This window comes from Trachurus japonicus, chromosome 17, assembly GCF_045865225.1.
Source record: "Trachurus japonicus isolate A0001 chromosome 17, Traja_1.0".
In the NCBI taxonomy this organism is placed as follows: Eukaryota; Metazoa; Chordata; class Actinopteri; order Carangiformes; family Carangidae; genus Trachurus; species Trachurus japonicus.
The window spans coordinates 18,938,788-18,956,271 of record NC_140923.1 but is presented as its reverse complement, the minus strand read 5'-3'; the positions used below and the strand labels follow the sequence as shown (position 1 = coordinate 18,956,271).

Sequence of the window (17,484 nt, the reverse complement as noted above, 5' to 3'; positions counted from 1 at the left end):
CTGATGCAAAATCATCGGATTCAGTAACAACGGCATTATGAGAAAGTAACAACATTCTCATTGATTTCCTGTCATGCTGTTCCCGTCATAAAGACCTTCTATACAAAAGGCCGTTTACCCTTTTTCTCTGGAACGATGTGTTGCAGCAGATGACTCATGACAAACTGTCCATCATAGTCATGTTGATATTCACCAGCTAGTTAAGGAGTTAAGGACTCAGGTGTTTCTGTAAGTTTAAGTTGTTTATTTTCAGCTCTGGAGGCCAGACTGTGCCACTAGAATACTAAGACTTTGTATGTCTTGATAAAATTATTAATTTAATTTGGATATTTATAGATACAATTTATGAATTGATTCAATTTCTATTTTAGTTGCACGATTCAAAAACAGTTCTTATATAACACTTTAATAAATTGAATATATGACAGAAATACACACCATAAATGTTGTAATTTTAGGAGAATAGTTCTTGATTACATAAGAGTAATTATTATTTTGGTGGTACACTCCATCTTCCACAGCCAACTTGTCTCATTGTAATTAACTGAACACTGTTTGTGGAACATGTTGTCGTGATAATTACAGTCGTTAAAATAGCTTGATATAAACATGTGTGAGTGTGCAAACACTAAGCTGAAGACAGAGGTATTTACTCATTTGGATGTTTTTGTCATGATCACGAAACTGTTATTCTGACATATTCTTTGTGGGGATGGGGCTGTGGTTTTGCCGACGGTTTGTGTGTATGCATGTGTGTCGTGTGTGTATGTGTGTGTGTGTGTGTGTGTCGTGTGTGTTTGTATGTGTGTGTGCGTTCCAGAGCCGCAGCTGAAAGGCATCGTGACACGACTGTTCAGCCAGCAGGGCTTCTACCTGCAGATGCAGCCGGATGGAACCATCGACGGCAGCAAGGACGAGAACAGCGACAACAGTGAGTGGAGCATTATAGAGGCTACGGTTTCCAGCATAAAACATTTAATGGCAATGAGTCAGTTGGTTATGCAATATATTACCACAATTTATATGGTGTTCTTTATAATTTCTAATCCTTATATAACTGATGCCATTCGGGCAGCCTTAAGCTCCCCAGAATTAGTTCAAGATTTGGATTATCTACACAAAAAATGTAAAAAAAAAAAAATATTTAAAGGGAAGTATTCAACAAATTCCACAAGGCAGTATGGCCTCATTTCTGCATCTGGTTATGCAATAGTATGCATAGATATAAATGTGTCAAAAGCTACTCAAACAGTTTATGTATTCTCAGTGTGTCTTCTACAACAGTGGATAAATGCAATATTCATGGAGCGTCTTGTATCGAAATTTCTATTCCTAAATTAAATGAATTCCGATATCCCTGCCCCGGCCTCACAACGTAAACCATTTCGACTGTATACACTGCATAGTTGTAAGTGTCACATTGTTTTGATTGATTCAGCTCTGAAGAGTGTGATTATCACAGCAGAATTTTCCTTCCTGGAAAAAAAAAACAATCACCTGACACAACTGTGGCCCCACAGCTTCACTCCTTGTCACGAAGAGCCCTCCCCGAGCTTCTTCCCTCACAATATCTCACCACCGATCGACTTTCCATAGTGGACTACCAGTGGATAAATAGTCTCCAGGGTATAGTCCCCTAAAGCGCTCACACCCTGTCCGGCCCCCCTCAGGAGCAGGAAAGAGGGAAGTCAGCGTCATTTATAGAGAGTCTTCTATATTAAAACCCGTTGGCTTTTGTAGCGGTTTCATGTAGGAAGTGAAGGATCTATATGTCAGGGGGAGAATGGTCGTTGAAGCGATAATGACGACACTCCAAGTCTGGAGTGAAGCCAGACAGGAAACCAATCATGACCTTTCTTTTCTAAAACATCCTGCCAATCTTGAAGGAAGCCAGAGCCAAAGCTCCTGGACCGAAGCAGTCATGCGGTGAAAAGAGCGGTCTCTCCCTGTCTGCCGTCGTTTTATATTTCATGAGGAGATAGATCATCTGTGAGGACTACACTTAAAGCATGAAGGAAGGCTCTCCAGAACTAAAAGGATGAATGCACTCTTTTCTTGTTCTGCCATGAACACATTGCAGTTTTTTTTCTCCCTCCATTGTGTCTCAAGGTTTTTGGCTGGTGAGGGTTTTGTTAGATGTGAGGGTTTCCCCACCTCGAGGTAAACCTCCTCTTAAGCCGGCCCTGGGTTGGAGGAATGCAGTGAATAATTCAGCCACAGGAAACTAAAAATACCACCTTCTCCGTTTGTACCCAATGAATAATTCTCTGTATGAGATGCCTCAAGCTCAAAGACAGTCCGAAGGAAGACAGAGAGAGCAGAGGAGAGGAGGAGGTGCAGAGAGATGATCTGTGAAGAGTTTTTAGTAGGAAGTGAAAGGCCGAAACAATAACAGAAAAAGAGAGAGTGATTACGACAGGAAGGGACAAAGAGAATCTGGTATTCAGGTCTCGCACTGAACTATTGATTGCCCTGGCTGGATTATTAGAATAATAGATACCCCCCACCCTTGAACCACACCACCCTCTGACCTGCAGTATCCTCCAGCAGCGGCAGATGGAATACAGTAATTTATCTTCAGGGGGAGGTTCAGTGGAACCGATGGGATTGAGGAGCATGATGCCGCCTGCATACAAGGTGCGATCTGAGCCCAGGGTGCGTTTCAATTTCTTTTTTTTATTATTATTATTATTCGCTATATCTCTACACGGAATGACAAGAGAGTGCGCAGACAAGGACACTTTTTTTTGTTGTGGGAGAAATGTACAAGTATAAAAAATGAATGACATTCAAACTTGTTTGACTCAAAAATATCCAGTAAACTGTGAGAAGTGATGGAGTAGAAATGGCTGTTTCTATAGCACATAAAACCGATTTAGTAGTAAGCATGACTGACTGGCAAAGCTGGAGAGAACACCATTCAATTAATTAAGAGCCATGTTCAAATTTCAGCAGTTATTAATTTGATTGTCATCAGTTGATCGCCTACAGTAATTACCTGAACACACTGAGCCTCTAGAAAGATATTGCATGGTTATGAGACACCTGCAGTATCAGGCGGTCACACTCCATCTGTCTCTGGTGCTCCGCGTTTGATGGATGGGATGAAGAAAGACTTTTTAAGACCCAGACACTAATTTCAAGTACTCAACTCTGGCACGGAGAGGGAGAAGTGTGGGAAAAATACTATTTAAGACTGTATATATATGTAAGCACATATACTAATACCCCATTTCTGTAGAGTATATACCCCCTCTGCCATCTTTTGGTTCGTTTTTCTCTCTGGATTTGGAGACGTGCCCTTGGCATTTGAGGTTTGGCTCGGTGTTTCTCTAAACCTTTTCCTGCAGGGTTTATTTTCTTGCTGCGCCAGTACTCCTCCCATCAAATGCGCTTCCTTTAGCCTACCTGCAGGATTTTTCTTGTAGCCGATTACTGCTCCACTGGAAGACTTGCCGTTTCAAGGATTTCGCTTTATTGGGTTGCTTGAACCCATTTTGTGCGTCCCTTTGACGATAGAAGATCCCTGGAAATCTCCTAACTCTGTCCCTGCACCATCTCAGCCGCTCTCTCTCTCTCTTTTTCTCAGCGAGGGATACGATTGAGGTTATTAAAAGGAAGAGGAATCACCTTCAGAATAGTCATCAGGTACTCTACCAGCAGTCAGTGCTGCTGTAATTATGGAATCCATCAACTACTTGAGCTGCAAATAGAAGAGCCGGACATTAAGAAGGTAGCTGAATGACAGCCCCTGTCAGCTCTTTAATTTTTTGGCAGGCAAATGAGAGCGGGGACGGCAGATCGTAATTATAGCAAAATAGTGTACTCGCTTACCATATTTTATGTCTCTTTTCCTCCCACTATTTCAAGCCAGGGCCTGGTGGTGAGTCTTTTTTGAGGGCCCTGTACTGAAAGTATGAAAGGTTTGAATATGTTTTGATGGAGGTGGAGGTGCTCTGGGGTGGAACGCTCCTGGGTTTTAGTGATATGTGACAGAACTGCGCGCGGTGCCTCTGAGAGACACCGCCAGTCATCGGAGCGACAAAGGCAGCAGCCATGAAAGGCAAATAGAAAGAAGAGTGGGGGAACGGACCATGGGGATGGAGAGAGTAATGACAGAAAAGAGAGAGAGAGAGAGAGAGAGAGGCCTGAGAAAAGAAATTTGAAGTTGCCAATGGACTAATATTCTGCCGAATATTCTACCTAACTGCAAGAGCGGTCAGCGTGTATCACCCTCTCCAGTGGCCCCCTGGGCAGATTGAAACCATTGGCAGGCCAAAGCGGCACGTCGATATGTATTGACCGAAACTGAATCTGCTCAGCGGACAAGACCCGTGTTGGCACGTCTCCTCTCATCCGTGCCAGCTTTATCTGATAGTCCCCATCGCCACTTTCACAACAATCATCACACTAATGCGGACAGGGTGGGGCACGGAAAGAGTGTCCTCACACCCTCACCGAACAGAGGCCACAAAAGTCCCAGTCCAATCCTCAGGTTCAGAAGGAGCATCCACAGTAATTCTTATCTAGTATACAATCAGTTGAAGCTGGAACAAGTTATTCAACCTCACATCCCTTGATACAGTGTCCTGCTCCCTTTCTGACTGACAGCACAAACTACATCTGTTCAAACAAGAGCTGTCGCAAACAAAGTCACATAAATCTAAGCTAGTGTGACATTACTAAGAGGGGCAATTTCATTCCGCGCATCCGGCTTTGCTGTACAAAGATGCTCCACATCCTTTTCCATCTTTTGTCGTAGTGCAAACATCATTTGTCACCAGGAAGTTTTATACTCCTGCTCTAATGTTAACGCGTCGCTGTTTAGACTCAGGTTCCCTCAACGCTGCCATTGTCTGCGTCCTGTACTCTTTACGTTAGCGCTGACAGATAGCCAAAGAACAGAGATCAGAGGCTGTCATATCCACAGGAGCTAAGTGAAAACTCAATTATCCTACTCTGTCCTTTTTGTCTGATGTCTCTCTTTTGTCTCTGTCTCTTTGCATGTCTGCCCCCCCATTCCTCCTCTCCCTCACTCTGTCTGCTCTGCAGCCCTGTTTAATCTTATTCCTGTGGGTCTGAGAGTAGTGGCCATCCAGGGGGTGAAGAGTGGCTTCTACATCGCAATGAATGGCGAGGGCATGCTCTACAGCTCGGTAAGACGCAATCCTTTGCTCCGGTCACACGGTTAGGTTATTACCGGCATGTATATTAGTTCGTTTACACATGTGCTGTTTTGTTCTGTTTGTTGTCTCTTTTAATATCCCACTGCAGTAAAGACTCAGCCCTTCCAAACCCTTTCATCTCTGAGAGCTCTTCAGAAGTGCCTTTGTGTTGCTGTGCAGCACTTACTGCAACACCCCCCCCCCCCCCCCCCCCCCCTCCTTTCTTTTTCCAACCCCCCCTTTGTTGTTGAAGCAGCACCGTGCATGTTTTACATTTAATTTGACATCAAGTTCAGTGCTCAGCCATTTTTTAAAATTGCTTCTTCTTTTACTGGCTACTAAAGGAGGCTCATTATGTAGCAGCTATAAACAGAAAGTCCACAGAATTTCACTCTCGTTTGATGTGAGTGATGTTGCTTTGTTCAACTTTCATCCGGACTTCTATCCCAGGATTCCTGCTGTCATGAAAGGATACAACACAGCAGAAAAATGTCCTTTTTATATCAATGAAATATGAGCTATGAACGACTTTTGAAGGTCTATGTTCAGGAATTAATTTGAACTTTTTTTTTTTTTTTACGTAATATGAGCCAAATGTTCATCTAAATCCAACACATGTGCACAAAACACATCTGACAACATCAGCTGTAATACTCTCGGTAAGAAAAAAAGTGGGGGAGTAAATGGTGTGAAGATGGATATTTTATTTGCAGTGTAAGATGTGAGAAGCATAAAGGCTGGTGTGGGTAGCAGAGGCAGGGGTGGGGGTGGACACGGTTATGGATGTCAGTTGGAGAAAACATTAAGACTTAGCTTTTGCATTGAGGATGAAGACATGTTTCCGGAGAATGTTTGTGGAAATGAGTTGCAGACTGAGGGAGAGAGAGAGAGAGAGTGTGTGTGTGTGTGAGACAGAGAGAGAGAGAGAGAGAGAGAGAGAGAAAAAGAGGGAGACGGCAGGCTAGAGAAATAGGGTGGGGGCATATACGGAGATATAGAAACAGGAGGATATCCCTAGTTGGCGTGATTATATAACCTCCAGTCTCACGGATTCGTTGTTACTGAGGAAAGAGGAGGATGGGAGGGGAGCATTACCCACAGACCTTTGCTTGCTGAGGGACTTGGCGATGGCGGTCTGATCGGCACACAGCCATAATGAATGACTGGCAGGAAGCTTGAATTCACAAACCGCCCATTGAACTTTTTTTTTTTGGTTGTTGTTCTCAAAATACTCATAAAACGAAGGACACAGCGAAGCCAAGGTCTGCTTTATTGCAACTTACATTTATTGATAAGGGAGCCGCTTTACTGCGGTGGAGGCGGGAGAACATTTCTGAAATAGATCTGATAAACCGTGCACATGATGTATTTATGTTTTTACAAATGTACACCTGAATAATTGGCGAGTCCTGTAAATTCAGTGCCATTATTTTAAAAGGAACAAGCGTTTTTGCTCAGTACAACCTGAGCACAACTCAGTGCCTGGACAGATCTGTGAGCACCCACAAGTTCAGAGAGAAGGACGTACGATAAATGCGCAGGCTGTTGTGACTCATCCAGGTAGACGTTCATTCATAACTAAAGGCTCATAAACAAGCCCACAATTCACTGCCCTGCTTTGGGCCTTATAATAAACCCCCACCCACTTATCTACATCTAATTACACTTTAATCATGCCCAGACAGCAATCTTTTAATTTATGAAATTGTATCAAAGTTGGGGGTACTGAATGACCCCCACCACCCACGCCCACACAAACACCCTTGATGAAATCATAATTTGCAGAGTACATGATCATTATTAATTACAAGTGATTCAGTACCTCGGTGTCAAACGGCAGCTCTCGGCTTTGCAAACATGACTCTCAACCTGTCATTTTAATCTTCATTTTTATGGGCGAATGAACAGATTTCTGACCTTTTTATCACAGGTGGACAAGGTGGATGGCAGGAGGAAGAGGAGACGGAGGTGTGAGGGCAAGGCACTTTTTGCAGTAACAGCTGAAAGGCCGTTTTAATTAAAAGTACCAAGTGGACGCTCTCTTCGGCCATAAGGAGGACGCGCCAGATTCTCGGATGTGGAGCTTGGGAAATTAGCATGCATCGCTAAGCAGAACGCGGATGGTATAGACAGCGTCACAGGGACATTTCTAAACCACGGAGAGACGCTCATAAAGAGGCTGAATTAACACATGGACCATTCGGTTTGCTCTCAATTTCCCCCATTATTTACCCGTTTAATGTAGAAATACTAATTCCATACATGATAGAAAGTGTGATAACTCCTTAAAGAGCTTCAGGAGGACAGTAAAGCAAACATTTCTGCTCTTTATTCACTCTTTTATGAGAGCTCTTGTGGTGCAATCACGGCTATTAAATAAGTCCTTCAGTTTCATTCCTCATATTTACTCACATTTACTTTTATTGCTATTCATCCAGGTCTTTATCTTTTTTTCCCCAGCCTCCATCTCTCATTTGCTCCGCCCTTGTTTCCCTCTCAGTCTCAGTTAAACTTGCCTCTCCAATATAAAGCATTTCTTACTGGCTTGTTTGGTCACCTTGTTTCTTCTTCCTTGCATGTGAGAACAGAGATGCACCCCCTCACTCCCCACCCCCATCCCCCCGTGAGATAATTACTGAGGAATACCTCGCCTGTCTCTCCGACTCTCCCGTTTCTGCTCCTCTCTCTCCTCTTTCTGCTTCTTTGCACTGTCTTGTTAGCGAAGGAATGCGACAAGTTTTATCTTCCGCGCGTTTGAGACGAGACGCTGGCAACTGCTGCAACTTTGTGAAGCCTCTCTCCCTCTCTTTCATCTGCGTGTCGGGTACTCTAGATCATTTTTAGTGTTCACTTTAATGTTGCGGGCTGATCAATGAAGTGGTTGGGACACGTATGGGGTTGTATATGTGCTGTTTGCTGGTTGGCTTGTCTTGCCTGGAGCAGAGCTCACAGCCTGAGCCTGTTGCTGATTGGAAGCTGATGGTAGCCATGGGTGAGCGGGGTGATAATGCTTGTGTGGAGTGTTTAGCAATGAAGTGCGTGGGGGCTGAGCATCTACAATGAAGAGTTCCCTTCCATTATTTATAACACTTCTCAATATGACCTAGTTTAGTGCACAGCAGTAACCACTGTTCTATCTCTCCATTTTACCTCTCTCACTTTGCTATCTATCTATCTATCTATCTATCTATCTATCTATCTATCTATCTATCTATCTATCTATCTATCTATCTATCTATCTATCTGTTAATTTTACAGCATCTTATTTATGTCACAGAAAAAAAATAACGTGTCACAGTACAAGTCTCACAAAACACCCTGGGGGGAGAGTGAGAGAGGGAGTGCTGGTGTGGAAGGTCATGGAGAGCTTCAGATTTTCTGAGTGACAAATGATGATGGGCGTTTGTGAGTAGTTTCTCTCTGCCCCCCCCACACACCCCCTTACAGTCTCTTGATCTTTTTTCAGTCAGTCCTCATGAGGACTTATTGTGCGTTTGAATCAGACATGGACACATTATGTGCAACGGGGCTGCGACTAATAGATAATTTCTTCGGTTTGTCACTTCATTAAGTCTATAAAATGTCAAAAAACGATAAAAACGCCTATTTGCAAAGGCCAAGATGTCGCCTTAACAGCCGATGTTTGATGAATGACCTCAGAAATTTATAAATTATCAAAATTTTTGATGAATAATTCTCTGTCAGACGACATTTTTAATTTGATTAATTGCTTTGGCACTATAGTACAATGGTATGTATGTGCTGACAGTCTAATGAGGGAATAAAGCGAAATTAAGGAGAGACAGGAAATGATTCAAAAAAAGTAGAGTTTGTATGTGATTGGATTTGAGCCATTAGCCATCAATGTCCGCTCTCGCAATTTTAAAGAAGGACAGAGACAGAGAAAAAGGAAAGGAAAGGACAGAGATTGAAAAAGTGAGAACAAGAATTTGCGGTTTAAGTAATGTCTAGACAATCCCCGACCTGAATCTCTCCCAGAATAATAATGAGCTCCCCGGGAGTTCCACGGCAGGGCTGGGATTCTCACTGAGGCCAAATCTCTCACATATAAACCAGTGGCTCAGGCCCATATTTAAATGGAGGTCCTCCCCATATCCTGTGCATCTTTGTCCAAAGTCGCCTGTCGGCAGCAGCGGGGCTCCTTAATGCAGAGCCAGAGAGCTGCTCCCTCCTCAGATGGAGCCAGTAGCTGATTTGGATTCAGGATGCGTTCAACCCAGTTCTGTTGGCAACCCAGTTTTATATCCATTACATCTTGCTCTCTTGCTTCATGTTTCATCTAACACTTCCTACACCTGCACCCCACCTCCGCCCTCCTCAAGCACACAAATGCACATCGCCTCATTCATATCTGTCTGACTATACAATGTGGTCTTGTATTTATGTCGTTGTCGTTGTTGTTGTTGTTTGTTGTGTTTGACACTGTGTGGCAACAGGCCCCAGGATTAAGATACCTTGTAATCCAGAGCAGCAGATGACACACACTATTACAAATAATGACTGACAGGGAATTCAAACTCATAATAACTCCACTTCTGTGAACCCATTGTGAACTATGAGTCGTGTTGGCCAACAGGTTCATAATATACAAAGTCCCCTGATTGAATGAATTCCATTATTTCCATTATCATTGATTGTTTGGTTTTTTTGTTTCCAAAATGTACAGTCTGTTGCCGAGGCTTAATGAATGTGTTTAACACATTTTCTTCCTCAGTAACTGTTTGTTAAGCCAATTCTTATTTAAAAAAATATCCCTGCATCATTTACATTAATTTTATATCTGCTGTCATAGTTGTTTATTATCAGTTGTAGCCAGTGCATTGTTGTGCTTATTTGGGGTTTAACACAATACTACACAACTATTCATAAGTGGAAAAGCCTCTCATACTGTATATCCTCCCTTTGATGGCCATTTATTGAAAGAGCTGCCAGTGGCTGATTTGATGTGCTATTTTAGCTAGAAGCTGATGTCTCTTGAATAGTTAGATGCTCCCCTCTGCAGCTTGTTTCACCTGTTCTCCTTGTCTCCTTCAGCTGCATTCACTACATATTTATATTCATGCAACAGACCTTTGTGTTGCATCACTTGAATGCGTGTCTGCGCAAGCTTGCGGACGTGGAAACGGGTCATCAAATCACAGCCTTTCGGTGCTTTATTTTGTCGTAGATCTACGCCTGTTCAATCACATCCACCTGGCAGTGGGAGTGCTTGTAAACTCAGCTTGCAGAATTTTATAAAAAATGTCTGTGAATTCTTTGGTGTTAAAACCAGTTAAAACATTTATATTCTCCCCCGCTCTGCCATGGTGTGTGTTCAGCGGGTCTCGTGTGGACCTTCGTGTTTACTCTTCTTCAGCTCCCCACTGAGACGCCTAATGGTGGCGTGTGAGCCGTCTCACGTGCCCGGATTCGCTAACAAGTCCTTCACTTTTCTCCTTCAAGTCGCCACAGAATATAAATAAGTGTCCTTGTGATCAGTTTACCATCACTACGCGCAGCCTGCTAAGTCTTGAAGCATGGCACATCTTCTTTTTTTTCTTTTTTAATCTTCCTTGTTTTCTGGCGAAAACAACTTAAGCTGATTGTGTATTCCTGTGGCAGAGGAAGTGACAGGGCAAACCTGTTGACGTGCATTTTTAATGCGGATGTGTGTTGCATTGACTTTGTGTACGTACTGTATGTGCAAATGTGAGTTTCTGTCCATTGTGTTCCCTGTGTGGTTCTGTGGTTCACGCGTGTCCATTAAGGAGTTCCCATTAATCACAAGAAGCGCCGACCCCGTCTCCCCACCTCATATTTCCACTCAGTCATCCACAAACAAGGTACTTCGTCAAAGACTTCAAAGTCACTTACATTCCACCCCTATCACTCCCAAGCTACAGCCGGGGTGATTTCCAAACTGCCCCGAGCCTCCTCATAGACAGTAACAGAGTGTCGTCCTTGAGGATGAATTTGGAGGGGATTCTACTGTCGGCAAAGCAAAAGTGGCTGATTGTGAAGGGTAGGAGAGTAGAGAGCACTTGTGTGTGCGCGCGTACGTGTGCATACGTGTGTGTGCGTGTGTTCGACCTGATACAGATGAAGAGGGGACAAAGCCTGCTGGTGTGTAATGTATCACTGTCTTCCCCCCTTCCCACTCAAACACATATGTTCACACACACACACACACACACACCCGGCCAGACAGGCTCAACGTGACCCTCGGCGCCCCCACAGAGGGAGAGATGTCTGCTGCTTGACAGTGTGTCAGCAGGCCCAGATAAACTCCACCACCGGCTCTCCACAAAGCTTGTCCTCTCTCCTGCTGACCAGCGAGACGTTTCCACACTGCCAGCCATGTGACCTCACCTTCTCTGAGTCCTTTACACTGCCTGCTATGCACTGCTGGGTCTCATAAATGAGCAGTCATACACACACACACACAATATGACTCATTTTTCTGAACTGTGGCACAGAGCGCAAGCAAAGACACAGATACACATTCTCTTAAAACAGCATTAGTGTCGACTGGGGTGAGTTTAAGCTGAAACTTTTGATGAATAACGGATGAAAAAAAAAAGATATAAATGATGTGTACTGTGCAACAAACCTACGGCAGGTTGGAGTCCAGACCATGTCTATTTGGACAGTTACACATTTTTGTTCCTTAGGCTTTGAGCTTTAGTACATTCAGTTTGAGAGAAAGTAATTGAAACTACATTTCTGTGCCAGTCAGTTTATTGAGGCGGTTGTCAGGTGCCGCTTTATTTAGGTGGATTTGTCTGTCTGTATGAGGAGAAAAGAGGAGGCCATGATATTGGAAAAGATGCTAATGAGGCTCCATAAAAGCAAAAACCTATCAGAGAGATATCACTGGTAGTTGGTTTGCAAAAATGATCAGTTGTAAAAAAGAAACATTGGTTCACAGTAAAACCAGAGCTGGTTGACCAGGGAGCAGAAAATCATTTGCATAGTGAAGAAAACAGCAATTAACAAGTCAAGCATGCTCCCAGGATGTGGGCGGATATGTTTCCCTGTCAACAATCAAGAGAAGACCTCATAACCCTAACCTCAAAGTACTCACCACAAGATGCAAACCACTGGTAAACCTCAAAAACAGAGAGGCCAGGCAGCAGTTCACAAACACACACTAACACAAACTAGTGGAGTTCTGTGTTGAAGCTTTATGGACCGATGAAACAACATTCAACTTCAATCAAAATGATGGAAGGAACAGCTCATGACCCAAAGCCACTGCCTCATCTGTCAAACTTGGTGGTGGTTTTATAATGGTCTGGGCATGTGCAGCATGGAGCTCGCACACTGGCATTTATTGATGATTTCACTGCTGGGGAAGCAGCGGGATGAATGCAGGGGTAAGCCGGAGCAGAGTGTGTGCTCAGATTTAGCCAGATGTGTCGAAAGTCATTAGATGACATTTCGTCATTCAGCAGGACAGCAATCTGAAGCATACGGCCGAAGCAAAAAGAAAGATGTGGAACATCCTGCCTTGACGGAGTCAGTGGTTTGATCTCATCTTGACAGAGCTATGAATAACAACAGAGACCCTACAACATCCACTTTAGTGGACTTAAAGGTCCAATAATTAATAATAATTAAATAATGTAATAATTGATGAGGTTTATTGGCCAAATCTGAATATACTACCCATGAATATATTTGTATAAGAGTATAATCGCTGTAAAATAAAATTTGTCTGGTTTCCGTAGCCTTACAATTATTCTTTTATATATACATATTAAGGGTCTTGCTGTAGAGACTATCGCCATCTTGTGCCGCCATGTTTGTACGGCAGCGACAAACTAACGAAGAAGAAGGTAGAAGGAAAGACGAAGGAGTAGGAAACAGCAGACATAGTAAAATGGTTTAGATCTTCACCTCATTGCTCCATGCTCCTGAAATACTCCCTGTCGTCCCAGTCCTGGTAAACAGGTTTTTTTGTCCTCGGAGGCCACCGTCACTTTGCCGAGCAAGTGAACGCAATCTAGAATCTGAACGCTAGATATCACGGCTTTACCCCCATTCTACACACTGGACCCTTAATTTTAAATATGATGAGTTTATTTGACCTCATTTTTATCTGCCCATTCCATTTGACCTGACCACAGTTACCCTCTGTTGCACTGGCCTGCAGGGACGAGAGTTTTATGGCCCACAACTGTTCTGTTTTTGTTTTTGGTGTCAGTGCTCTCATCAACTTTGTGTCCAGCCACAGTGGGCTGCTGTTTTCGGTGTAAAAGTTCTAAATCTGATAAAAATAAGTGTGCAAGCCTACCTGCCAACAAGATGGTGAACATACTGAAATTTCTAGCAGCTATAAAGAGCCAGATATTTCTCTCAGTGGTGGTGGTGGTGGTGGTGGCTCCTCACCGAGTTAAGAACAAGAAAATCTCAATTCTAGGCCTCAATTTGTGTGTCTACAAATTAATGTGTCTGGAGAGTGTGTATGTATGAGTGAATAACAGGTTTACCATTATGGTTGTACAAGGTGAGAATGTTAATGTTGCACTACCAGCATGTTTTACAGTTTCTTCACCATCAGACATCTAGCAATGTAGATAAATTGGGCTTATTAAGCCAAATACAACCTGCTCACAGCTTTAAAGAAAATTTAAATGGACTGCATTTATTTAGTGCTTTTCAGGTCTTGTTACACTACTCAGTCACATTCAGTCGTGTAGCACTTAAAGCACTTTCCTAACCTACACACACATTCACACATGACATATCAGGGAAGCTCGGGGTTCAACGTTTGTTTTTTTTCAATGACACCCTTAGTTTGTACCCCACTGTGAACAGTTTTCCTGAATAATGTGTTTTTTCAGTAGAATGTAAAAAGTTGAAGATTGACCACAGAAATAAATGTTTCCTTTTTATTTCCTGGGAAGACACTGTTACAAAAACTTTAAATGCAAATTTTTATTGTTTCAAGCTTCACAAGCAAAATCCAATTCATTTCCATTTTAATGGAGCGATAGAAATCTCAAGACCTTGTTAAATCAAATCAAAACTATCTACAATGCTTGATAGCAAAACAAAGATTTTTTTTATTTCTGTGATGGGTGACCCAGCCTTCTATAATCCCTCTATACTTCACTCTTTTAAAGTCACTTCCAGTTTCTCTATCTCTCTCTCTCTCTCGCACACACACACACACACACACACACACAACCAAACACGTAAACAGTCACCTCCAGCAGGAAGCAGAATTGGGCTGTCAGTCAATTGGACAACCTTAAAAGGGCACAGAACCTTGCTGGAGATATTAATGTATGAAATACAGCACAGACTCCCAAACACACACACAGTACAGATGCACGCTTGCACAACCTGCCTAAAATGAGACAACCCAGCATCCACCAAGCCAGCTGTTCTGCATCACCTGCACCTATTTTGGACACACACGACTTCCCTGTCCTTCAAACTGACTGGTGTTAGGTTTTAATTCTGCATCTTTGCAGACAGGAGGCATTCAGGGACAAGGGGTAAGGGTGATGAGGTTTGGCGCCCACCTTGTCATTGCACGTTGATAATCTCACCTGCTTTATTATCAAGTCTAGATTTTTTTCTGCAAAACTAAAAACGTACATTTCCCTGCCTTCTTGGAACTCAGTGACACTATTATCTCCATTAAAATTTAACAAATCACCCAAATTACTGCAGCTTAGATCTGTAATGAGTTAGAGGGCCAAGAACATTGTTTCCTCTCTTGCATTGTCATGGCAATAATCTGGCACTGCTCTCGGTCCCGACAGTGTATCCAGTATCTGGATCTTTCCATTTTTCCTGTCATTCCTCTCCACCTCCCGGGTGTCCCCTTGGCTTTCTCCTTGACTCACTGCTTTGATAATGAAGCCCAGAGATAAAAATCTTCCATTGTTCGCCATTATTCTAATAAGACTATCAGTCTCATTATTCAGATTCCAAGGGTGTGTGTGTGTATGAATACAGTATGTTTACTGACCTTGGCAATGTACACATGCTAGTGATGGAAGCCAATGTTGGCAGAGTGAAACCGACACAGCTTTTTTTTTTTCCTTAAAGAGATTTTATTAAAATCCTCCGTCTGTTTTGTTGCTGGCTATTTCTGCAAGTGTCTTTGATATTTATGTAGATGCAAATTAATTTTCTGTGTGCATTGTTTGTTTTTATATCTACTGTATGCATTTTCTTAACATTTGTATCTGTCCCTTAACTTGTTTGCAGGAGATGTTCACACCGGAGTGTAAGTTCAAGGAGTCCGTATTCGAGAATTACTATGTGATCTACTCGTCCACTGTGTACCGTCAGCAGGAGTCGGGCCGAGCCTGGTTCCTTGGCCTCACCAAGGAGGGGCAAGTCATGAAGGGCAATCGGGTCAAGAAGACTAAGCCCTCATCACACTTTGTGCCCAGGCCCATTGAAGGTACAAGAGAACAGCTTGTAATTGTGTTTTCTGTGATAACTCGTGTTTTTATTAAAGTCCTTTTAATTTTATTATTGTCTATTACAATGGAAAGATTACATCTGTAATAATGATGTGAATGAACTGTTATAGATTATCTGTGATTGCCGTACCAGTAGGAAGAAATACAAAATGTTGCTGGTTGCCATACATCAAACAAACTTTACATAGAGTTAAAGGGACAACGAGGAGTTTTGGAAAAGCGAAACGTTTTCACACTACATTTATGAGCCTCCGCGCACACCGTGAAATTCTTTGACCGGCGCAAGACGGACTCATGTTTTCATTCATCAACAATGAAAGTCAGAGGTTCGAAGACGATCAGATACTGTCGTAGTTCCGACCATAAACGGCGATTCGGCTGTGTTATTCTCATGACTCACCTCGAAACCAAAAGTAAGGAAACGCTGGTCGGCTCGCCCAGCATTTCCGCCACCACTAATGATAACAAAATAACGATAGAGACAAAACGATATATTTACCAAAAATGGGCCCATTAACAAGTGTGGGTAATGTAGATTCATCCACATTAAAGCAGAAGTAAGTGATATATTTGTGTTAATATAAGTCTTAAATAGTTATATCTTCCGACAGCAATCACTTACATAGAGTGTTTGGACTGAAACACGGGTCTCTCAGTCCCTCTGCTTTAATATGAGACTTTTTTATTGTCACGGAATTTTTCGTTCTGACAATGGAGAAACTCCTCGTTGTCCCTTTAATTAGTACACTTCCAGACAAATCAGGCTAACTGTTTCTACTTGTTTCCAGTCTTTGTACTAAGCTAAGATAGCACTCTCTTGACCGTGGCATTCATATTTAATACACACAAGAGTGAAAAAACACATTACCTAAGTATATTTCTCTAGCTGTTGTGTGCTTATTTTTGAATATCACCTCTAACATGTTTGACAACACATAGATATTATCATGAGAACTTGTCAAGCAATGTGATTTAAAAAAAGTGCTGACATTGCCCTAATTTCCTGTCTTATCCCTCCCAGCCTGGTATAATTGTCCCTCCAGCCTCACACTTGACCTTGTCTCTGTCTGCACATCCATCTCTTCAATCTGCTCTCCATTGTCCCCTTTCTGTGCCCCGCCCCTCCTCTCCTCTCCTCTTCTCTCCTTCGTTCTCCTTTGCTCTCTTTTACATCTCCACTGCAGTTTGTATGTACAGGGAGCCGTCACTGCATGAGATAGAGGACAAGCACCGATCCAGAAAGAGCTCAGGGACTCCCACCATGAACGGAGGGAAAGCTGTCAATCAGGACTCCACATAGCAGCGAGGGGAGGGGCTTCCAGCTGGGGGAGTGGCCTCATCCTGACTCAGGGGGAGGGGCCACAGGAAAACACACCGTCCCCCAAAATACATACCACCATCCCCTCTGAAAAGAAAGAGGGCGTGGTGATTACAACGGAGGAGCTACTACTGTACACCCAAGACAACAAACAACAAAAAACTGAACTCTTGCCTGTGAAAACCTTTTAGATGAATTAATATGAAACCAGAGGATATATATATATGAAAAAAAAATATTTTCAATCAGGACTTGACCAACATTTTATGCAAAAAAAGAGAAAAAGCTGTGATAAACAAACATAGGAATGGTGGTCTCTCTTCACACAAATACAAATATCTATCATTTCCAATTTATGCTGTGAAAAACAAGCTTTAATACATGTTCAATTTTCATACATTGAGTTTGTTTTTTTCTAAATGCTGTTGCACTCTCATGCGCTTTATTGTGTTATTGCTATCATTAATAACTGTATCACCATCACTACTAATCAGTTTCTCTTATCATCCCAGTTACTGTCACAGTTGTTCTAGCGTTTGTTTGTTTGGAGACG

General features: G+C 42.7%; 1 protein-coding gene across 4 annotated transcripts in view; it reads left to right on the top strand.

Annotated features, from left to right (window-relative positions):
• fgf12a (fibroblast growth factor 12a) overlaps positions 1–17,216 on the top strand; it is a 36,355-nt gene extending 19,139 nt beyond the window's left edge. For all 4 annotated transcript variants that reach the window (XM_085803839.1, XM_085803838.1, XM_085803836.1 and 1 more), the window contains 4 exons: positions 821–931; positions 5,053–5,156; positions 15,393–15,591; positions 16,798–17,216. In XM_085803839.1, coding sequence (XP_085659965.1) covers positions 821–931; positions 5,053–5,156; positions 15,393–15,591; positions 16,798–16,913 — 530 coding nt within the window. In that variant the 3' untranslated portion in view covers positions 16,914–17,216. The remainder of the gene's footprint in view (positions 1–820; positions 932–5,052; positions 5,157–15,392; positions 15,592–16,797) is intronic.
• Positions 17,217–17,484: the final 268 nt, after the last annotated feature.